The 24,309-nt window shown below is 39.5% G+C and overlaps 2 protein-coding genes across 5 annotated transcripts; both read left to right on the top strand.

Moving 5' to 3' along the window:
• Positions 1 to 16: 16 nt before the first annotated feature.
• On the top strand, positions 17 to 6,241 carry LOC311502723 (APC membrane recruitment protein 1-like). The gene is made up of 2 exons (XM_084565073.1): positions 17 to 742; positions 1,566 to 6,241. Exon 2 carries the CDS (start codon positions 1,672 to 1,674, stop codon positions 4,747 to 4,749), a length of 3,078 nt encoding a protein of 1,025 aa, XP_084421199.1. The 5' UTR covers positions 17 to 742; positions 1,566 to 1,671; the 3' UTR covers positions 4,750 to 6,241.
• Positions 6,242 to 6,602: 361 nt separating this feature from the next.
• On the top strand, positions 6,603 to 21,663 carry zc3h12b (zinc finger CCCH-type containing 12B). 4 transcript variants are annotated; one of them, XM_084564878.1, is made up of 7 exons: positions 6,603 to 6,759; positions 8,620 to 8,784; positions 10,683 to 11,475; positions 11,646 to 11,785; positions 11,973 to 12,207; positions 12,440 to 12,546; positions 12,649 to 21,663. In XM_084564878.1, exons 3-7 carry the CDS (start codon positions 10,862 to 10,864, stop codon positions 14,070 to 14,072), a joined length of 2,520 nt encoding a protein of 839 aa, XP_084421004.1. In that variant the 5' UTR covers positions 6,603 to 6,759; positions 8,620 to 8,784; positions 10,683 to 10,861; the 3' UTR covers positions 14,073 to 21,663. The 4 variants fall into 4 exon arrangements, with proteins under 4 accessions (XP_084421004.1, XP_084421006.1, XP_084421005.1 ...); XM_084564879.1 differs by lacking the exon at positions 6,603 to 6,759 and adding an exon at positions 6,814 to 7,305; XM_084564880.1 differs by lacking the exon at positions 8,620 to 8,784 and having other exon boundaries at positions 6,735 to 6,759.
• The last annotated feature ends 2,646 nt before the right edge of the window (positions 21,664 to 24,309 follow it).

Genomic DNA, 24,309 nt, shown 5'->3' with positions numbered 1-24,309 from the left:
ACCCTAAAGCTCAGTATGTAATAATAACAGTAATAATGATAATAATCATCATCATCGTCATTATCTAACCCGTAAAATAAGTCAAACCATTAACCGAACGCTATTGAGATAGATGGGGTAAAAATAAATTATTACAAATGATTACTGATACTGTGCATAGCAACATCCAAATCCATATTTATATATTTTTTTCTTTTTTTATTATCATGACTAATACGCTACGTGTTCTGCGTGTTACACACATGTTGCGTCACTAACATGCGCCGAGGAGTCAGGAAAGGAGATTTGGGAAAATCACCTAAGAAGTCGGGAGTGGAAGTCATCATCCAGCTTTTAAATGCTGGGTCTTTTGTGAACAGTTCGTCATGCGTGGCCAAACTACACACAATAAGCTTGTTCCGGTTTGACTGGACTACGTATTTTTCCAGCATACTTCTTCATACGTTGTGGTTTAACGTTATGTCCACCGCTAGCAACAGACAGACTCACATTACTAATAACTGAAGGAGACACACTGGTGTGTGTGGTTTACGTTGTTAGCAAGCACGCCAGCCAGCCAGCCAGCTAGCTAACGGTAGCTAGGAACAAATGAAACCATACCTGAGTGAAGCTATTCCGGGGCCCGAGGCGACCACAACACAGAGGCTGTTAACCAAGCTAGCGTGCACCGAGGGCTAACTTTGCCTCCTGGCCAAGAAACCAACGCCAGCTCGGTTCGACAGAAACAATTCGGCTGTAGTTGGTAAGTTTGTTTACTTCATTGCTTCACTGCAGCTGCAGCTAGTTACATCTTAAGCCTGTTGCTTTATCACATGATCTTTCAATCCAGTTTTCGGTTTTATGTTATCTTTCACCAACTTTCAGTCAATCATTTGTATAGACTTGAGAATTAAGTAAAAAAAGTACCCTATTGTCCTTTAATATTTAACTCACAAACGTGCACGTTTTGATATATAGAAATACATAACATAAAAAGTACATTAAAACGAACTACTAAGTGTGCTAATTTACTGTTTATTGGCTATATAAAGGAGTTTAAATTCAGTTCTGCAGATGGGATTCACTTGATTTTAATTTTTAAACGCATTCTTAGCTGTAACACAGTAATATTACATAAACATTACATTTGGCTTTTCTTCACACTAAAAGTTCTTAATAAGAAGTGAATTACTTGGATATAATTTGGCCACCAACAGTCTCGAAAAAAGGCTGAAAAATAACACACAAGTATAAAACATAAAAATAGGGCAAAGCACATACAAGAGTAAAAGCACAGACATCAAGACAAATGCCACAAATTCTGATTGCAACATATACAAAAACACATGCTCAAAAGGAAAACAAGGGGAACTCCAGGACAGGTTTACTGAAGTATATGCCAAGGCAAACTAATATTTGCAGTGAGATAAGAAGGTGAAATACAGTTTGCAAACTCGAGGCTTGAGGAAATTGTTGCAAGCTACAAGATGTCACTGAAAGTGTCATCTTGGCGCTCTTGTGCAAATAAGAATAAACATCCGTGTCGTGTGACTAATCGATGATTGTGGTCTCAACATCCTTCACAGGACTCGCATCAGATGAAGGAGACATCCACTGCAGTCAGCTGAATTTTAACCCTCAGTTATTATGTCTTGAGGCTGTGAGACGTGTGCTTTTGTGAATGTGGCAGCCATGGCTTCTCGCAAGGTACATGAGCTACCAAGTGACGCCAAGGATTCCCCGTCGGCTGCTGAACAGCTTTCCCGGTGTGGCCCTGATGACATTGTGGAGGAGTTTCAGCCAGATGCAACAAACGTGACAGTGAAATCTCAAAAATCTGGAAAATTCAGGAGGACTGCCCTGACATTTTTTGGAGTTCGTAAGAGTATCTGTATTTTACCAAGTTTCTTTGGAGGCAGGAGTAAAAATCAGAACAAGTGGTCTTCAAAGAAAGGAATCAGTAAAAGCAGAACGCATGATGGGCTAAGTAAGGTTAGTAATGATGACAATCTGAGAAGCGGGTATGCCTCAGCTGGAGATTTTGAGTACCACAGCCAGAGGGACGCTGCTGGAGATCTTCACAGCAGCTGTCACAGTGAATGTATTCACCCCACTGCCGACCAGAAATCACTGACTCTTGGTCGGCAGAAAAGGGGTCTGCGAAGTTTTTTTCACAGTTTTAAGCATCACAGAAACCATAGAAATGTTGGACTGGATAAAACTGAAATGATCGCAATGTCTTCTCCTCCCTGCAAGAAAGAGGTGCCTGTTGTCCAGGACAACGCCAACAAGTTTGTCACAGAGTGCCTGGGATCTGAACCAGATGTGCCTGATTTTGCAGATGTTATATCAGATATTTTTGTTGGTCCTGAATGTAGTGATGCTGATGTGGTGGCACTAGAGAAGAGTGTGGAGAAAGAAAACCCAGTATCTGAGCTTGTAGATCAGGTGTGTGGTGGTCAACTGGAGGAAATGAATTTGATGGCTGTAGTTTCCAGGGAATGTGAGGAGATCTCTAGAGGACTCAGCGAGCCTTGTCTGAAACTTCACTCGATGTCTGAGCCTGCGTTGAAACCTGAAACTCCTACCGGCTCTTCGGATCAGCTGAACCTGATTTTTGGAGACGTTGCCTCATTAAAGAGCTTTGATTCACTCACAGGCTGTGGGGATATTATTGCAGATCAAGAAGATGACAGCATCACAGAGAGCACAGTTTCTGGAGAAAGGAGCAGAAGTGGAGGAAAGAGGGCTTCTTGTTATCTTACCTATCAGGGTGGAGGGGAAGAAATGGCGTCACCCGATGATTTGGATGAATCGTGTCTTCATGACTTTTGGGGAAATACTGCTTCAGACGAAATCTGCTGCACTTGCAATCCAGACCACACAGACGTAACTGCCGAGCTGACTAGTTCCCACAATATAGACGTGTTGAACAGCAGCAGTGCCCAGCAGGCTGGTGGCATGGACGCTTCCTCAATTGCTGATGTCTTAACTCCTCAAAGTGAACATCAAGAATCCGTTCCAAACAGTGATGAGGGATACTATGATTCAACTACCCCTGCGCCAGAGGAAGGGCAAGAAAAATCTGACAGATTAAGGACCGGTAGATTACCCAGGGACAGTTATAGTGGCGATGCCCTCTATGAACTTTTCGCGCCTGATGAGAGTCTCATCAGTCCACATTATGAAAACAAATCAAAGCTACCCACTTCAAAGCAGTGTGACTATTTAAGTGAGGCACCTGACGTGACGGATTCTGCCTTTGTTCCAGAAATGAGCAGATTGCAAATAAGTCCTGAACTGTACAAAGTTCATGATTTTCTAGAGATGCCAAGCACGTGCAGTAAATCCCCAGAAAATATAGTTGGGCGCCCAGAACTTGGAGTGAATAAAAATTGTAATTTGAATTCAAAACCCCAAGCATCAACCAATATTAATAATTTAGAAGCGGATATATTTAACAAAAAGGGAAATGTGCTCGCTTCCACTGAAAAAAGAACAAAATCCATAAATGCTGACTGTGAGAAAAGGCACAGTGGTTTATCGTGCGGCGGCACATCTGACCCAGACTTTGAAACGTTTTGTGAATCCAAAGAGCTCGAGGAAAACAAGCCCGTGGCTCTACCTTACAGAAATATCAATCCTCAGTCTGAAGATCGCAACGACTTGGATGATGGGCAAACTGTGAGTTTCTCACAAGCGCTTGTGGACTACACAAAACACGCTCAAATGCTGAGTAACTTGCACAACAACTCGGACGATTTGGAGACGAACTCTGCCTTCACTTCAAACATGGAGGCCTTACCCACCATAGTCACATTTGATGTAGTGGATATGCATAATGAGGGCGAATACGATGAGCAGATTCACATGGAACTGGAGGAGGACATTTCCTCACCCTATCAGGAGTTTGAAGAAAGCTACCTTCAAAAAGATGCATTTGCTGAATGTGATTATCAAATGTTAGACCTCTACGAACAGAATCTCATCAGTAATACATGGGCGGTTGCTAGTCTCCCAAGGCACCTAGGCCTTACAAGAGTCAGTCAGTCCATGCCTAGTGCATTGTCCCTAGACAGGAGAAGTAGGTCTTTGGATAGAGAAAGCCTTGACTTGAAGATGCCTGAAAAGTACAGAGAGAACCGAGCTGCTATTGTTTCCTGTCCCCAAACTGAAAAAAACTCTGAGAGAGATTCCTCACCATATTATAAATTGAATGTAGCCATGTCAGCATCTGAAGTTAGAGATGGAAACAGCATTATGGCCTTATCGTGGCAAACAAGGTCAGAAATGGCTTTAAGTCTTCCTCATACCGATGGGGAGATCACTCAAAAGCTCCAGAGTCTCAGTCAAACCCAAGTGAAACGCAAAATATTTTCTAGCTCATCCAGCAGTGATTTTTCAAACAGTAAAGCCCAGTGTGCTTGCTCTAATGTGTCGGACAGAGCATGTTGTGATTTCGTTTCGCAGAACGCAGAACTTTACAATCGGCAGTGTCGCCTTCCTTCAGATTCTTGTTTACCTCATGGCACCTTTGTTTACTCGGGAAGGATGGACGAGGTATCCGACGGTATTGATGATGATGATGGTTTTTGTAAGCCTGCCACTAATTTGCAGTCTTATAATCAAGGCAGACCAGTGGCTAGTAGGGAAGGTGTATCCCACACAGGGAGTCCTCTGAACACAGGTGTGTCTAAAGAAGAAATCACACCCAGGGATGTGGCTTTCCCCGTGGCCTGCAACAATCTTCCCGAGACAACCTTTAATTGAGAATCTCTCAAGCATACAATTAAGATCAAATATAGATGTGCCAATGAGTGCTTTTATGTTCACCCAAAGGAGTAATTGCACAACAGATTCCTTTAAAAAGTTGTTGTACACTGTGATAAACAGAAAGAGGAATTGAATTTTGAAATGTGGAGTGTGACATGTTGCATCAGTTTTTCTGCATTTGCACATTAACAGTTGCTTTTTGTACTTAACACATCTTGCATAAATTTGTCCACTGAGGGTATTTAAGGGAGTAATTGTTTCATATTCTTTGGGAATGTTCACAGGTTTCATCTCATTAAGCTATTAATGTACTAGAATGTTTATACCCATGTGTAGCCTCAGTCTCCAGGTAGTAACACACTTTGTTTGGTGGGTTTTCATCAGCCTGGTTTCCATTGTAAAGCTAAACATGTCTGACCAAGTCCTGCTTTGCCAGTTGCCTCTAAACACATGAATGCGTATGCTTTAAAGTCAGCTTATGTTTGTGCTTCTTCACTGCCTCTCTTTGCTCAAGTAAGGTTTACTTTTAACCTATCGTGACATTCAAATTTAGCCTTTCATTTTTTTTAACCAACTTTTTTTTTAGCTTAATCTCAAAAATAGTTCTTCCCCTGAACTCAGAACAGGATTATCAGGAATAGAGAATGTACAGATGGACTGATAGTTCTTGCATGTCAACTTTAGCTGCCATTTCATTTACATACTGTAGATAGCTTTGCAAGGCAAGGCTGGTGTATTTGTTTAGCACACTTCAAATGCAGATACCCCATTTTACTTAAGACACTGAAGAAAAAGCCTAAAAGCAGTAAAATGTGTTTAAAAGAGTTCAGGAACCAAAAAAGCTTAAGTACAGAATAGTCTCAAAAGTGTGTTTGATGAGCAAAATAGACTTTATTCTTTCCCCTTTTTGAACAGCTTGACTTTCTGTGAAGTGCAAACCTATTAAAGTGTATGCACTCCATAATTGCATTACTGTAAGCTTGTGGAATGAACAAGTAGTTTGATTTGTTTGGATTTAAAATGAAAATGTCAAAAGATGAACTAGTATTTTCACCATGTCATTTTCTTGTGAATATGTCAGTCAGAGGTTAATCTGTCAAATGATGTAGTTTTTTATAGCGTAATATTGAACAAATGTCAAAGAATTTGTATTTATATTCTCAGCTATTTGTATTCTGATATTCTGAATGGTCTGTATTCTTTTTCAGTTCTCTCTTTTTTTTTTTTTTTTTTTAATTTGTTATTTTTAGAGTTACATATGTGTTACACTTGGGGATTCTTCCTGAGAATCTGTTACTGTTTTGTCAGAGTAGAACACCGCCTTACACAAAAATAAACATGATCAAGTTAACGTTTGCATTTTTCTGTTTCCTTTTACTTGTTTGACCAAGTATGACTGAGCGATCATGGATCCAGACGCAGGGGAACCTTGGAAAATTAGTAGTTTATTGTCACGCTTACACATGTTGCAAAATCAATAACACTGACAAATGAGCAAAGAAAATGTGTATGCACACTCTTCACTCAGGCCTATGTTGCTGGATTTTGACAGACATACATGTCAGCCTTCTGTATATTCAAACTGAATAGAGTTTGGGATAAGTCACTCAGTTCAAAACAGTCATTTTGGACTCAAGTTATCAAGCACGACGTACCCACTTTTTTTTTTAGAAATTAAATCTCAATTTGAGGTAATAATTTTATTTGTACCGAATGCACCTCAGTCTGAAACGTCTGTCCTTGCTTGTTGTATTAAATGTATCTCAAACTCAGTATGCAGTTTTTGCACAAGTATAAGATAACGTCCGCTGTCAGATTTCCTCATTATAGGCTACATCATAAAGCACTTTATCGAGCGTCCAACTAAGTAACTTTTGTACCCCACTAGCTTTTCACAATGTAAATTACTTGTTTCCCTCCCCTTATCTGGCAACCCTGGCCAAACTGCGACAGCGCCAATGGCAGCAAAACATAACTGTTACAGGCGAGGAGGATGACAGCAACAAGGTGAGATGAGCACCGTTAGAAGTCTGCGTTGGCAGCGTCGTTCGTGCAGAATATGTAGAGATTCGTAACGCGCTGCTGTTGTTTCAGCTACGTCTGGATTATTAAATGATCGTCAACTTTATCTTAAGTTACTGTAGTATTCCGTAAAAAAATGTTAGCACACGCTCAGCAATTGACGCTAACCAACGCTAGCAACCAGACGTTTAAGTTAGCCTGGACGGATGTTAGCTAACTAGCGCTTTGCTACCGTTAAACAAATAGAGACCGGGGTTGCCTGACAAGCTTGTCGGTTAGCGGTAGCTCGCAGTTACCGTTATCTATTTGCTTCCTAGCCATTAGCCAACACGGTTAACCCAACTAGGTCGATTAGTTTATGTGGCTAAAATGTTGTCTCACCAGCTGGGTTAGGGATATTACACTAGCTTACTAGCTTATGCTAACCGCAACTCTCGGCCTAAGGCTGTCAAAGCAGTTATATCTGAACAAATTCAGTCACAAAGGTGAGGTCGTGTGGTGGTGTGGTGATTTAACGCTATTCGAAAAAGTGTAAGTATGAAACGTCTTCTCGTGTCTTATTGTTTAACCTTCCTCCATTTCATCCCTCTCGACTTCATGATGCTGTTGCCAAAGATATCAAGCACTTCAGTTTTTTTGTATTGACGTGTCAACTTGTTAGCTGATAGATGCAATAGCAGTCCAGCAAAGTTAATTCAGCAATGGGATCAGTGTGGGGATGTAACGTTCATGTAGTGAGCTTCCTTTAAACGCAGGGACTAGCTGAATATGAAAAAAACAACAACATTTACATCCTCACTTTTCATTTTGCCTGCCGTTAACGTCCCCTCTGCAACTTCCAAGTTGATCTAGAAACGCATATTAAAATGGATAAGTTCTGTAGGAGTGATTCAAATAAACCTCACCAGTCAAATGAAACGTTTTTGGTTTGAACTAAATGTAATGTTGGCAGAAAATACACTTTAAAAATGAGGATGAAGGCAAAAAGTTTGAAGCAAGTTGTTATTTTCTGGTCTTGCGTGTTCATACCTTTGTACAGACCACTTAGAATACGTGCACTTTTAATTTCTGCTGTTATGAAAGGAAGTCCTCAGGAAGTTGCATGGTGTTACCTAGCTATCTGTACATCAGCACTATAAACTAGACATGTGGTTAAATCTGTAGTTAAACAATCAATGATCCAAGCTTTTAACCACGACAACTGTTGTTTTCACACTTAAGTAACCTGACACAGTGGAGTTGCTGTTTCTATCCTTGTCTTTTGTGTATGAAATGACCAGCCAACAGATGTAGTGTCATGATTTTCAGCCAGCTTTCCGTCTTCCTATTGTAGCAGCACAGAAGTCACTGGTCTAATGAGTCAGACGATGGGAGCATAGTGCCATCATCTGATCAGTGCCAATAAGGAAGTAAAAGCATATTTTTGCCTTGGTTCAGAGCCATTGATGGTAGTTCACTGTGACTTCCTCGTGTTTATGTGGAATCATATTATAAATGTACACTCATTAGTTATTTCACAGATGAGCCTGTCATGTCTTACAGTAGAACAAATCCCAGATTTAATACAGAATAGAACACACTGATTGCTTGTTGCTGGGGCAAAAGTAAAAGTGTCAGAGAAGCATGCTATGTCAGAACAGGGTACTGGGAACTGATTGTGTTTCTTTGCTTTTTGATAGCAAAACAATAAATCCAACACAATAATGACTTCCTTCTGTTTGAATGTTCGCGGCGCAGCTAATACAGCAACATTTTTGTATACTGGCGGTTTATTTTACAGTACCTTGATTTCAAGATATATAAGTACTCAAGTAGTAAATGAATACCTAACTGACTATATTGCAGGTTATCCCTCCATGCTGGATGATATGTAGGGTCAGCAGTGTAAAAAATATGACTTCACGGGCCTGCTACACTTGTTGCTATGAAACCGATCTACACGAGCCTGTGCTGAGATAGTCTGGAGGTCTTGCTGAGACTAAGCCTCCGAATCTGGAGGTGGAGAGGAAGGTATTCGAAGAACTCTGCTCCTCTAAACATGTATTGAGATGGTCATGAAATGTCTTAAATGTCAGTGGGTTGTGTGAGCCGTTGTTGTTGTTTCTGTCTGATCCTAGGAGTTCCACTGCAATGCTTTAATATCCCAGCCCTTTCAGTTTTTTGTTAAAAACGCAAATAACAGTTTGTTCTTCATCCTTGTCATACAAGTTGTGATCAGTAGTGACTGACATTCAAAGGTATATCTGTTTTTTTTTTAGTAGATTGACCTTAAAACCATTAATGTAAAAGCTGTTGCCAGTGACTTATTATTATTATTATTATTATTATTACTACTATTACTACTACTATTATTATTATGAAGCAGTGTTGAAAGTCAAACACATGCTGTAGGTCAGATAGACTTTTATTTTTTTCAGTGGTCAGCACTGATGAATATCAGAATAATGTAATTTTTTATTGCAGAACATGCTGCCTCAAGAGTTTTCCTGTATAGTCGTAGTGTATCTGTAAGTGTTCTGCATTTACTGGCTGCATGAAGAGAGATGATGAGCTGTGTTTGTGTTAGTCGTGACTGGTAAAAAGGAGTTAGCTGATGACAAGGCTGTGTTGCTAAGCAACGCACATCATGGGCTGTGCCTCTTGAAGCTCGAAGCTGCTGCCTGTGTATGCCTGTATTCTACTCTCTGCAAGACTGAGGGAAAGTGTAGTCGAGTGTGTCTCTTCATTATCGCACTTGCAATAACATTATTCTGATTATGAGTACCCATGTATAAAAAAAATGTTCTCTTGGAGCTGTTAACAGTGTTGCATGGTTTTTACTGCAGGCTCCTACGGAGCTCTGCACTGCTTTACCATAAAACAGGTTTGCTCCCTGTGGAATTCTGTTAAATTTGCATTGTCTGTCAGAGGGCTGGAGGCGCAGGGATACACTGTTCAGCCCACACTTTGTCTCAGGTTATCTTAACTTGTGTACTCGCCCCGTTTGTGTCTGGCTTGAATATTGCTGCACGACCAGTAAGGCTTTTGTGCTCACAGACGAGGGTTGCTCTGCAGTACATTAACACTTTTTGTGCCAGAAGAATAAAATTTTCACTTTAAAACATCTGAGCTTGAGAGATGGGGACATTTGCTGGATATTTTGTTGTTGGATATGTCAGACTTTTCCCACATGGTAGCAGGAAGAGAGCAGTAACACTGTTAACATTTTTATGTTTTTGGTTAATCTGGAAAAAAATGCAATTGTGAATTTTATATTCATATGCTGTTACCATCTAACATTAGCAAATATATACAATTCTGTCCAGGTTTGTTTGTAACTTTCTCACACATAATTAGGGCAGGCAAAATTTACAAATAGTAAGAATCAGCAGTTAGTCAATGCTTAAAGTACGTCATTGGTTTTTAATCAGTTTCAAATCAGCTGTTTCTAGGTGCAACATTTCATTATCTCACTCAGCACAGGATTAACAGCCCAACAAAAAGTATAGCCTTCAAGCTTTGCAGACTTTTCAGCCAAGCAGTTTCACAAATTATTATTTTTTTCCACAAATTCACAAATACCAAAGTTTCCTGTGTGGGCAAGGAACTGATGCGTTTGCGTTCATTTTTCAGATCAATTTTGTCACCTGCCTCAGAGAGCAGTGTTTCCCACGGAACTTACTGATTTACTGGAAGCGGGGTGGAGGGTGGAGATGATAAAACAGTTCTGAAGTATACTAAACCACGAGCACTTGGACGCACACATATTATTTTTGGAGACTCTATAATCTTAGTTTGCATGCTCTCATTGACAGAAGTGTAAGCAGTACATGATGTCAAATAATCTTTTTGTTTGTTCATCATGTTCAAGTGAGTTTATGTTTAGTACAAAATTGCTGATGCTGACAATTGTTTTTGCTCTTACACAGGATTACATAAGTTGACTTTGCCTGCTCACATAGGGGAGGACCTTATTACTTTGGCCCTACGCAAAGAGCCTGTAGTGCTGAAGTCCAACACTGAGTATGATTGCCTGGTTGCGGTGGAGGTGAGGAAGCATGGGGTGGAATTCTGAGGTGTCAAGACGAACGTGATGACAGCATGATCCATGGTGGAGAAGCTCAAAATGGAAAAACGCCCATGCAGGGAGGAGAACATTGACTCAAGCGAGGCCCAGCATGCCACTGACGAGTCTGAGGATGGAAGCAGCTCAGAAAGCGAATCGGAAGAGCAGCACCACCAGAGGGTCCAATTGAACAGTGGCTGTAGGAGAAGGGAGCCCTTGGCTGTGACGAAACCCCATCGACAACTCTGTCGCTCCCCATGCCTTGACCGTCCCAGTTTTTCTCAGAGTAGCACTGTGCAAGATTTTCGTGAGGATGACACCAGCACAGCACCGGGGATCAAGCTTGCCAGTGACAGAGACTACCAGACTAAGATGGAATTTGCTTTGAAGCTGGGCTATTCGGGAGAGCAGGTGGAGACGGTGCTCCACAAGTTGGGGGCAGCTGCACTTATTAATGACATTCTTGCAGAGTTAGTACGACTTGGGAACAAAGTGGAGCCTGAAATTCAACCTTGCAGCAGTACGGCCGCATCAATATCAAGACCTCCCTGTGTTAAAGAGACTGTTAGTCCGGAAGTGTCAGTGGAAGACGAATCTGTAGATACTTTTGATAACCTCAGGCCCATTGTGATTGATGGCTCAAATGTGGCAATGAGGTAAGACTTTCACAAACATACACTCCTGTTTAATTCTTAAGTCTTCTCTGATTTTGATTCTGAATTGGTTTGTGCTTCATACAAAATGCCCATTTTCTCTGAAACACTTTCCTTTTATAAATGTCTGCCTCATGAGGTTTAAGTATACCTTGTTCCATATTGTTTTCCAGCCATGGAAACAAAGAGGTATTCTCTTGCCGTGGTATCCAACTTGCTGTTGAATGGTTTCTGGAGAAAGGACACAAAGACATCACTGTGTTTGTCCCAGCCTGGAGAAAGGAGCAGTCAAGACCTGACGCCCTCATCGCAGGTGCTAAAGCCATTTTAAGGCAGCTGTTGCTGTGCTCACACATTACTGATGCCATCATAAAATGGGGCTATTTGACAGGAAGTTAGAAATGCCTTCCAAGGTTTTTAAGATATAACTTCTCACTGTTTTCATAAATTTTCATTAGCTATCACACAACATTAAAAAATGCTTAATATTTCTCTTTCAGATCAAGAAATATTACGCAAGCTGGAGAAAGAGAAGATTCTGGTTTTCACCCCATCTCGGAGAGTTCAAGGCCGGAGAGTGGTGTGCTATGATGATCGCTTCATAGTGAAGCTGGCTTATGATTCTGATGGAATTATTGTGTCAAATGACAACTACAGGGACTTGCAAAATGAGAAGCCAGAGTGGAAGAAGTTCATAGAAGAGCGTCTCCTTATGTACTCATTTGTCAATGACAAGTAAGAAACCGTGATGCATTTTTGTGGAAGACAAGCTGCCTAAGATGCATTTTTGGACTGTTTCAGACAAGGAGTATAAATATAGATTTTGTGTATATTAGTGAAAAGTAATAAATATTATACACTACTATGCAGAATACTATATGCCAACATTAGTAAATCGTTTAAATGGTTATTCATTTAACCAATTTTATGGAACATTTAATAACAAATACTTTTGGATTTTTAATAGGTTTATGCCGCCTGATGATCCATTGGGAAGACATGGGCCAAGCTTGGAAAACTTTCTCCGCAAGCGGCCTGTTGTTCCAGAGCACAAAAAGCAACCTTGCCCCTATGGTAAGCTCCCTTTCAAAGCAATATCTGAAAAGAGTTTTATTTTTGTCAGTGTAATGTAAGGGTTTCATTTACTTGACTCCATCTGTTCTTTTTTTAAACAAGGGAAAAAGTGCACATATGGACATAAGTGCAAGTACTATCATCCGGAGCGGGTCAACCAGCCACAGCGGTCCGTGGCTGATGAGCTACGGGCTTTTGCCAAATTGTCTGCTGTGAAAACAATGAGTGAGGGGGCTTTGGCTAAATGTGGCACTGGTCCAGCAACTGTAAAGGGGGACATTAACTCTGAGGCTAAACGTGTGGCACCCAAACGTCAGTCTGACCCCAGCATTCGTTCCGTGGCCTGTGAACCTCCAGAGGCGCTGTCTGTTGTTAGGAAGTCTGAGACAAATTCAGTGCCTTCCCTTGTGTCTGCTCTCAGTGTGCCCACCATGCAACCTGTAAAGAGCCACGCAGCTGGGGCCTTGAACACACGATCAGCCAGCAGCCCAGTGCCAGGTTCTCTGCAGTTCTCTCACAGTTCTCTGGAGCACATGTCCAGTGTACAGTACCCTCCTATTTTAGTTACTAATAGTCATGGCGCCTCTGTAACATACAGTGAACAGTTCCCAAAGTATGACTCCGTTAGTGACCATGGATATTATTCATTGCACAGTGATTTTTCAAATATGAGCATGAGCAGCATGCATAATGTTGACAGTTTCTGTAGCATGGAGCACGAGCATGTGTATCAGAGAAATCCCAGCCACTGCCCTGAGTCCTGTCTCAGCCACTCAAACAGTGACTCATTCTCGTCATATGGGGACCTGTACCCAAGCTCTGTTGACAGTAGCTTAGAAGAGAGCATGAAGGTGCAGCAGCAGTCTCCTGCACAGGGTAGGATGCAAGCATTCTCCCATGGGTTTCGTCACGAAGCACTGAGCAGGGTACAGAGTTATGGACCAGAGGAGCCGAAGCAAGTCCCCCGTAAGCAGTCTGGACCTCACCTAGCACCACATATCCAGCATGCTGCAGTGGGAGCCAGGTCCAGCTGTCCGGGAGACTACCCCCTAACTCAGAATGTCCTCCCACCTTTGTCGTCCCAGCCCATGCGGTCTCTAGGTATGACCCGAATGGACAGCATATCGGATTCAAGGCTATATGATAGCAACCCAATGAGACAGAGACGACCTCCACTGTGCCGTGAGCAGCATGCAAGCTGGGACCCTCTGCCTTGTGGTAATGAGTCCTATGGATATCATTCATATCCACTGAGTAACAGCCTGATGCCATGTTGCGAGCGGGTGATGGTCCGCAGCATGCCAGACAAAATGGAACAAATCTGGAACTCTCCATGGGAGACCCCATCTGCAGGTGAACACCAAGAGCGGTATGTTATTCCAGACCACCAGTATCAAACATATAGGAACCTTTGTAACATATTTCCTGCTTACATAGTCCACTCAGTAATGGAGAAGAACCCTCATTTGACAGATCCACAACAACTTGCTGCTGTCATTGTCACAAAACTGAGGTCCTGCCACTGAGCAGTTTATTTTAATGAAATGTTTGAAAGTGATGTGATAAGGGAATTAAGAAGTTTAATTGCAAAGATAGGCACTTGTTAAATGTTGCTGCATGTGCAACATCTGCCCTCAGGAGTTAATCATTTTGTCTTGGATGGGAGATCTGGCAATCAGATTTTGCATCACTAAGCTAATATAGAAACAATTGCCATGAAGGAAGTTGTGTGGTGCAGCTATATGATATAAAGCAACACCTTATTAGAAATCTGGTTCATAACACATTCATGCTACCTGAGCAAGAGCAGCATTTGTTCAACAATACAATCCTTGTCTAGACTGGAAAATGCTCCTTAAATCAAGTCTGAATATAAGAGGACATGGAACGCAAAAGAGTTCAATATTAAATTAACAATTAGAAATAAATCAGTCAAATGCATTTAGTACATTCATTTAACATTTAGATACAATAATGTTAGATTAATTAAGAAATAATGAAAACCCAATTCATTTTCATGACTTTTTTTTTTTTTAGTTTTAAGGACATTTCTTGCATGGCATAGCCAGACTCAATTCTTATCAGAATACCTGTATGGTATCACGCCATTTGGATTTCATTATGAGATGTGTTTCAGCTGATACAGAGAAAAAAAAAACAACCTCTGCACGCAATTGGATAGGATTACAACTAATCATCGCAACAAATTGTGACATAAAAATGTCACATATGCTGAACAACAAATGCCTTAATCGCTGATAACTGTTTGTCCTTTAATTTCATTGTCAATATCTTTTACAACAGACGCAATAGCGGAATCTGAACATCTCGCTTCTCCATCAGCAGCCATTTCCTTGTAAACAAAATAAACTCAACAGCACTCAGGTTTATGACTATTTTGCTGTTACTCTTCCGTCTTTCACCACATAAAGCCTGACCAAACATTTTGATTGGCAGATCTTTTCTGGGCATAATGAATTCTGAGCGAAGGGAGTCCAGACTGAAATTCCCCACTAAGATTTTGTGGGTGAGGGGACTTAAAGCCGGCTTCCAGGCTAGAACATTTGCCATCCTTTCACCTTTCATCTTTAGCTAGTAAGCTGAAGCTCCACCGCTAGATTTGTCCTGTTAGCACTTGTTGGCTAGAGCATCAGTGGCATTAAGGACCTGCTACTGTTAAAAACACAGACTAAGAAACATTTCCTTTTGTTAATTTACCTGTGTAGGGCTGCATAAGCTACCAACCTAGCTGGCTATAAACCTTGGACCTTCAGTTTATTACCCAGGAACAAAGTGAAGAGACGGTGTTTATGGCAGTAACTACCATTAGCTTCTTTTGTTATTCAAGCCAACAGGACTGATAATGCCACTCGTTTTAGCACTTCTGAACTCACATATGGGTCTGATTAGGTAAGCTAAGCCTTAAATGCTTAAGTAGTTTGGTTACCTTGTCTGTGTGGTGTGCTTATTTAGCAGCAGTCCAAATTGATAGCTATGGTTTCGCTGGTGCTCTAGTTAACAGGTGCTAACTGACTGTATTTGCTAGCAGTTATTAAGCTTGCTGGATTTAGGCTGTCTGCAGTCCATGAATATAGTGACAATAGCACTGTCATGAAAAGTGACACTATATAACTGAATGAAATAAAAGCATCACTGGCAAATTGACAAATACTCAAACTATACTGAGATGAATAGGATATATAAAAAATGTCATTTCAAGGAAATAACATTTCATAATGAGCTGTAATGATATTTGTCTTCATAATGTATTTTATTCATTTAATACTGATCTATAGTTTTGATGGCCAGTGGGTTAAGCATTATAATAAACCTAATCGAATCCTAATTAACATAGCTAGCTAGTGTAATTGTGAGTCGGTGTGAATCAGTAAACAAGTAAGCTACATGGCAACAGTCAAGATGGGAAGTAATAACTCACCAGTGTCTCCCACATTTGCCTTATTAGATTTAACATAAGAACATTTGTACACCATGTAGCTTTCACAAAGATCTTGTTCAGGCCCTGTGAATGTGTTATGAAAAGCATCTAAAGTGTTTCTGGTGGAGTGGAACTATAAATAACCTTGCTTAGGCCTGCCTCTACTGTAAATAATTCGTGTTTTTTCTTTTTTTTGTGCATTTGTTTTGAAGATAAGCAAAAGGGAGGTAGGCATATACCTCACAGCATGAACTATGACATTTTATGGCCTTATATCTGAATGACCTCACGCTTTAGTCATTGTCTGATTGGTTTCAGTGAAAGTCTTTGTCATTGAAGCCTCCTACTTTCAAATGTAAAGCACTATCTCAGTATCTAAAGAGATATATTTTCTCAGCCTCACTTAACAAAGCTACTATTTTGGTAGAATTTGACAGTGCACAAAGCAAGCCAAACAAGAGATTTGACTTGTATACACGTGCATATATTAATGTACATATAATCACATAAAAGCCATTATTTCAAAGTCATTTATAAGCTGCTAAATAATGCCAAAAAAGACAGAATTTATATCGTGTCTGTATTCTACATAACTTTACCTTTTTGGTTCACAGGATCAATTAATTAGAGCATAAAATAACATCTGTGTTTGGATAATTTCCTACGGTGTACTGTATAGCTACCTTTCTGATTTTATTGGGTGCCACATCCAGGATTTCCTAACTATATATTTGTCGGATCTGTTGTGCCACTTCTTTTTAACGTGGAAGTATTCAAAGTATCTTTGTTTCAAACAGTAGCTCTAATGGACTCCTTCAAGTTGTCAGTAGAGCAGGTTTATTAAGTTTCAGACTACTTTTACATGCACTTAAGTAGTCTGATGATTACCAGCTTATGCCGATAACCTAATTACTGACACATAATTGAGAACAATTGTTTCCTTTATCAGTTTTAAGGCATTGAGCGCTAATGTTGCATGGCAGAAACCCAGGAAAGGGAAGGTACATTCACTGTGGTAGTTATTTAACAGAAATGCAATATTGTTACACCTAAAGTAATTACATCCAAAGGTCCAGTCTATGATTAACATACATATTGATTTCCCTATTTCCCGACATAAGTGGATTAGCTTATTAAATAGACTGAGTCTGATTCCAACAGTAATGAATTTGTGAAATTGAAAGACATGCATACAGTAAAATATGCCATCATATTGTAAAGCCCATTCACCAACACTACCATTAGTCCAAATTATTTTGTAACAAATGAGATACACTTAAAACATAGCAAAGCTGATTCAAATTGTGTAGGAGTTTCTGCCAAAACTGAGTGTAAATTGTGGTTTTAAAATATATCAGAATATTTCAGTGCATTTAAAAAAATAAATAAATAAAAAAAATAAATGGTTGTCAAATGTAATGCCTTAACCCCATTTCTGACAGTTACCTGGTTTCTAATGTGCATGTAAATGTGGTGAAACTCTGAGAATTTGTTAAATAGGGACAAGTCGTGAAAGTTTACTGCTAGTGATGGAAACCGTTAAATGCTTGCACAAGGAATTCTTTACCAGACTGTATATTTACCTAATGTTACATTTGTCAGAGTCTGGCTGTAACAGTTAGGCCTGGGAGTGAGTTAAATATATCTCGATATCTTGTAGAGTATTTCGTTTCTTTAGTTAAAAAAAGTGAATGCTAGGAAGCATGTTGGAGATGATATTTCCAGTGTGGCTTTTTATGGGAGGCCGGACTGCTGGTATAGTATGCATACATGCAGCCAGTCTCCAAGGATCATGGAAGGATTTGGCTGTGCCTTGCAGCACATTGCTCTCAGGATGCTTTCTGTTTTCTAATTTTAAGTCTTTTTCCTGCCAAAAACCAGTGGTTACTGGCAAGAGTGTACTCTGATCTAGTAGTGATATATTTTGTGAAAATCCTACATGTAACATGTAGTACCTTAAAGTCACTTATGTACAGTTGAAACATGGAGATGGTATTGCAAACCTTTGTACTTTTTGTGTATATCCTCTTTATGCACCTTGAGATCTAGAATAGTGAGCTAACAAGGTGGATTTATGTGGTGCAGCTTCAGTCAGGTGAAAACATGTTGGTTGTCTGTGAGGGTATATAAAAAAAAAAGAAAGAAGACAATTTGAACAAGTGATCCTTAAATTTTTCCCATTAGTGCGCCTAAGCATGCTAATGTGTAATGGGTATTAACCATGAAGTTTGGTGTTGCCTGAGATTATCAAATTACTATTACTCATCTCTTAAAAGATTACCGTTTGCGTCACACCCTCCAGACAGTACTGGATTAACCATTAAACCCACAGTTGTAGAGAAGTTGCACCATGTAAAGCCAACCCTTATAGCAAAACCATGCTTTGAGTGCATTTAAAGGGAAGTGCCACTTATTTTCAGAATTTGGGAATGGTTATCGTCGACCAGCTATGAAGTGCATGAATGAACATTACAAATTTGCAGTATAGTATCACCTAAGATTCACACTTGTTTGTAAATATCAAACAACCTTACTATAAGTGGAATAACAAAAATGCATTATGGAAAATTTATTGGTTATCTGTTTGATCATTTTAATAAATAATTTGAAACGCTAAGAAACGATTGAAGTAGTAAATTAACCTCTGAGATCCGTAGTTTAGGAAAGGGTGCATAATAACAATGAATTTTTGAACTGAGTGGTATTACTCTTTAACAGGGCTAATTCTGCAAGCCTGACTTTGTCTCATTGGTGGTGCTTTAAGAATATATATTTCTTTATAATGTTTAGGTACTACCGTGATATATGACCAGACATAAAGAAAAAAAATGTTGAATGTGTTTTTGCCCAAGTGAACTTTGGGCTTTGCTGACTTTGTTTTTTCATGAAAAAAGACGAGGCCACCTTAGGCTGGCTGTCTGTTCATGAGAAGGTGAAACAAACCGCCTAAATGTTTCTTCATGTGAAACAATCAGATTGCAAGGCTGCTGTCAAGGTTGTTTCTGGCATTTGGCTAAACGTTTGCGTGCAATCCTTTTCCTTGAGATAGTTGAATTGTTGTGAAATAAAAAACGTCAATGCCTTAAAGCCTGAATGCTGTCAGTGACAAAAGAAACAAATCAACACAGTTGCTGATTGTGAGACCAAACTGAGATCACAAGCATTTCGGCTTTAATGTAATAACATGTTTCTTAGTGGTGTTGAGATTCTTCTTTAATCTGAACTCTGAAGTAGTCTATTGCCCTGATGAACTGTGTGTTTGGGATTAGCTGTTGTAATGTAGGCCACAACGCAGGTCTACTGAAATAAAAGCGGTCAGGGTTTTATGGTCTATGAGTGACATTCATAGATGCCTAAGGCAACTAAAGCAGTTTATGACATACTAAACATTGTGTACTTATACATAGGAATCCTGGACTGCAATTTACAGGACATGACATTAATGTTAAATCAATTTAAATGTTGGTAGAGCTACTTGGAATCCCATTAGTTTATGGTTTCTTAAAGATGATCTCACAATTTAATTCTAATTTTGTATTTTGCTCACGAGCTTGTGTGTTTCTAGCACAGTGCCACGTTGCTTTTGCTTTTCTGTCATTAGCTTAAATTCAAAATGAACAAAATGAACAAAAGAGAATAGAAATGTCGGAGCATTGTATTTATTATTACTTATTACAGACAACTTTTCTCTGGGCGATAGACTGCTTCCCCAACAAAAAAAAAAAAAAAAAACTTTAAAAAAAAATCCAGTCCAATCCAGTATTTTACTGGTTGGTCAGATAGTTAAACTAAAGGCCAGGATAGTGGTTCATAGTCCCCTCCCTCTCTTTCTAAGTGCCGCAAACAACTAAGCCACAAATGTCTAGAATTGACTTTTGCTTGTTGATACAAATTGTATCTATACCTTGAATGTAACAAAATATGAAATGTATAATATGAATATAATAGTTTTATTTAAATAAAGGGGAAAAAAAATCAATGCCATAATGTTTGTGACACTGTGTGTCACTGGGAGTAGCCCATTGGTATGTACTAACTCTTACTGGGTACAGTAGTTAATTTACAGGGACGTTTACGTGCTACTTAAAAGTGCACAGATACCCTGTGTACAGCAGTAAGCATCGTGTCCTCTCTGTACATAGTCACACGTGTGTGTGTATATATAGAAAGAGATCTGTAAATGTAAGTTGCTTAAGTTGTTCAAATAATTCAGATAAGTTCTGTGTTGTAATTTGTGCACCTCGGTTAAGTGCATCTATTTCCTCTTAACTAACATGTCTGCTTTATGCTGTTTTAATGGGAATTTTAATATTTTTGGATATATTTTGCCTAATAAAACATGCCAAAGTTATTCTTCGGCGGCTTCAGCACACGGGTTGTCATGCAATGAATTCTGTAAATCTGAGGATAGAGGATTTCTTTCTTTCTCACTGTATGCTGTAAGAGTAACTTAGCATTAAACACAAATGAAGGGCCTAGCCTGGAGGTTTAAAAAACGGTTACATACAGAAACAGCAGTCATTGGCTGAACTCTCCTGTTCAGATGATCCTTCACATGACTGGCAACACAGGCTGCAGTAACATAACATACTGACTGAATGGTAAACTCAGGGCTAGTTCTCAATCTGATTTGTGTTTGATGTTGACTGCTATTTAAAAATGCTGATGCTTCTTAAAACTGGCATTAATTGGAATGTTTGGCGGTTGATTTAATGACTAACCCTCCATGTTGAATTGTGTTTTCTTTAAGTATTGAATTATTCACCAATTGTAATTTAATACTTTTGCTATCTGATGCCAACTATTAGTAGACTTGTGCTATTTTCAAGACAGATATTGTCAATATTCTATTAAGTTCAGAATCAGTTGTTGTTGGCTAAGACCAAGACCAAAGTGATTTTGATGTGTACACATTACGTCTTGCAGTTTGTGCTACTGTGTGGAATTGCTGGTGTACAAACTGCCACAAGAAGAGGCACACACATTTAAACATGACTGTACATATACAGTATACAGTGTAATACTCAGGTTAAGTCACACAAACATTTTAAATCACAGACTTGGTTGTTTTCTAATATTGAGAAATGCAGTGGTCTCCTTTCTAAAGTGTAGGTCTCCTATTTGAATAGACCATTGTATCTGCAATGTAAAAAGGGAAATATAAAGCAAGTTCTTGTGTGTGTGAGTGTGTTGTGATGATCTGCAGTATTGTAATCCACATGGACTGGAAAGCATTGCTTTTATAGACCAAAATATACAAAAATAGACTATTTGGGTCCGTGGACTCAAACAAAATGTAAGTCTTAATGACAAACTGTGTTTCTCTCCATAAATAAAGTATAATTCTGTTCAAACTGTCTGTATGCTTTTTTTATTATTATGCTCATGTGACAGAGAGACTCAACGACATTCACTACACAGTTTATTGGGTACAGTGGTGAAAACCATTGCATTCTAATATAACAGTCCTGCACTAAATCTTAGCTTCATGATGCTGTTGTATTCAGCATTTGTTTAAATTAACTGAGAGAGCTGTTGATTCAGCTGTGTTGACAGTTTTTACTACTGGCCAGTAGGCTGTGTTAAAAAAACATTTTTAGTTTTTCAGTTTAATGGCACCACGAACTACATCCTCCAAAATGACCATCCAGTTGTATTACCACCTTTCTTAAGCAGTTTCAGCATGAACTGAACAGTAAGGGCTGTTATATTGATGTGTGCTGGCAAGTGATTTATCCCTCTGTCGGATACATTAAAGGTTTATCTTATCTTATGTTGACAGTGGCCACCACAGTCATTGATGCCAATAAAATGACTGGAAACTCTCTGAAATCTTGCCTTTATATAACAGTCTGTATTCAAGCCTTTCCTGTACTTATTCAAAAACTGAATAGCAAGTCCTACTCTGGACTTTTTCTTATCCATTGGAAATTATTTATTTTATGATTTATAGGCTTATGGCATAGAGGTTGTTTGAAAAGATGACAGATTGATCAATATATAATTCTATGAACAATGTGCTCCTTCATAGGTTAGATGCATGCCAGGCTTTGCTGTTATTAGTTTCTTGTAATGCCTTCAAGCACTTTGGTTATACAGCAGCTGTAGTCTCACAACAGGTCACGGCACATGCACACTACCTGCTGGTTGAATGGTGGAATAGCTCAAGGCATGCGTCACTAAAACACACACGCATGTAAACAGACATTCACCATTTTGCATGAATTCCACAAAGTGGCTCTAAAATGATCTGTTCCAGTAACGCTAATGCAATAAACATTGCATTGACGTGAAAAATAGGGGCTTAAAATATTTATACATTTTATGAAGAAATTGCACATGATCTTAACAGTTAGCACCATCTCAGTGAAGGTCGAATGTTCAGGCATTCCTTGCATAAACAAGTGTTTAAAAGAAATTCCTCAGCATTGTTATCAGCTACTGAATACAAATATAGTGACCTGAGATCACAGTGAATTCCAGAGGACTACTTACACTGCAGCGTTGCACTATATACATAGTAAATGGTATATTGTATACTGCTACAAAACATGCCACAAAAATAGGCTTTTGTCTTTAAATAGTTAACCCTGACATGTTCATTTTAATGTTCACTAATACTCTTGTATGCTTTTGTTAAGATTAGTTTATTAAACACGTACATTTGCGCCAGAGATCACCTATTTGATTACAAGGGGATTTGGCATGTCCTTCAAATGGTCTGCTTTCTCTGGCCAGGAGAGATTAACACGCATTTATACAGCTCTGGTCAGCATCAGACTTGATTTTGAGAGACGGCACGCCATCTTGCCTTTGATATGACTGCAGCTCATTCGCCGTAGGAGGTCATGCTGCCCTGGGAGTGAGAGGATGAGTCAACATACAAATGCAGTGACGTCTCTGCTGCACGTCCTCTGGGAGTATTAAAGCACCAGCAGATCTCCGGGGATTCTTTCATGAGGTCAGTTTCTTTTTTACTTTTGAAGTATAAAACTTGTTTGCTGTCATTTTTCCTACTTGCACATTGTGCATGTACACTGATCAGCCACAACATTAAAACCACTGATCGGAGACGTAAAAAGCATTGACCATCGTATGGCAATACAATGTTCTGCTGGGAAACTTTTGGACCTGGCATTCATGCGGATGTTACTTAGACATGTAGCACCCAATAGATCCCAAATTGATCAAGTGTCTGTGGGATGATCCACAGGGGCCCCTCCCCCAAAGACCCCCACTAACAACATTCTGTTGCCAGACACCACAGGACACCCTCAGAAGGCCCATGTACATTCTCTGAGTCACAACTGTTTTGGAGGCACACAAATCCATATTGTAACAAAAATAAAAGTAGCTAAATACTAAATAGAAAACAATTAGCCTGGTATAGATAGACTCAATATGACAATGTGAGCCAGGGGTAGTACCATTTGTATTTCATTATAGTGTTTCAAATGAAACAAATCCCTCAGCACACGATTGGATTTTTCTACAACCGCTCAGATGATGGGTATGACTAAATTGCTGTTATTCTTCTCTCCATCACCCCATAAAGCCTGCCCAAACAATTTGATTGGCCTACCAGATCTTTGCCACAGTATGATCAGTTACCAACAGAGCAGTTCCTGATCAATTTTCCGCCACAAGAAATATGTGGGTGTGGAAGTCGGTCTGGCTTATAGACTTAGACTTAGACTTAGATAAACTTTATTGATCCACAAGGGAAATTGCTTGGTTACAGTATCTTAGTTGTCCATAAAAAACACACTCTTAAGAACCTCAGATAAAAAGAAAAGATTAAATTAAATTAAATAGAAATAAAAAATAAGTAGAATAAAATCTAGTAACATAAAATAGAAATAGTATAAGCCAAAATGTACAAATTATCATATTAGCATATGAACAAATGTACAAGAAATGGAAGAATATAAATTATATAAGTGACTTGGACTGAATAAACACCAGCAGAAATGGAAAATTAAGGTTAACCTGAGCCTTGTGACAGACTACATATCTTCACTGAGGAGATTCATCCGGGGCAAGAAGAGACAGATGCTGCAGATGCTAGCTACGGACAAGCGTTTCCAGCCAAAAATGAAGAAGTGGCACAAATGTCCGGTTACTGAGCAGTGAGAGAAAATGTATGTTTTGATGATTCATTCCCACTCACCCGCACCAGGTCCTGGGATCACATTACTCCCATCCTCCAGCATCTGCATTGGCTCCCTGTCCACTACCGCATTCAATACAAAATCCTTCTCTTAGTCTACAAATCCCTACACAATCTGGCCCCATCTTACCTATCAGATCTCCTTACCCCATAC

This window comes from Chelon labrosus (genome assembly GCF_963514085.1).
Source record: "Chelon labrosus genome assembly, chromosome: 17".
Taxonomy (NCBI): Eukaryota; Metazoa; Chordata; class Actinopteri; order Mugiliformes; family Mugilidae; genus Chelon; species Chelon labrosus.
The sequence above is the reverse complement of the archived record's forward strand: the minus strand, read 5'-3'. Positions and strand labels throughout refer to the sequence as shown.

Excerpts from the sequence above, each read along its gene's own strand:
- LOC311502723 (XM_084565073.1), top strand. The coding sequence starts at position 1,672 with ATGGCTTCTCGCAAGGTACATGAGCTACCAAGTGACGCCAAGGATTCC.
- zc3h12b (XM_084564878.1), top strand. The coding sequence starts at position 10,862 with ATGGTGGAGAAGCTCAAAATGGAAAAACGCCCATGCAGGGAGGAGAAC. Across the intron at positions 11,786-11,972 it reads ACCTGACGCCCTCATCGCAG|ATCAAGAAATATTACGCAAG; the intron begins GTGCTAAAGCCA and ends TTTCTCTTTCAG. Across the intron at positions 12,208-12,439 it reads TACTCATTTGTCAATGACAA|GTTTATGCCGCCTGATGATC; the intron begins GTAAGAAACCGT and ends GATTTTTAATAG.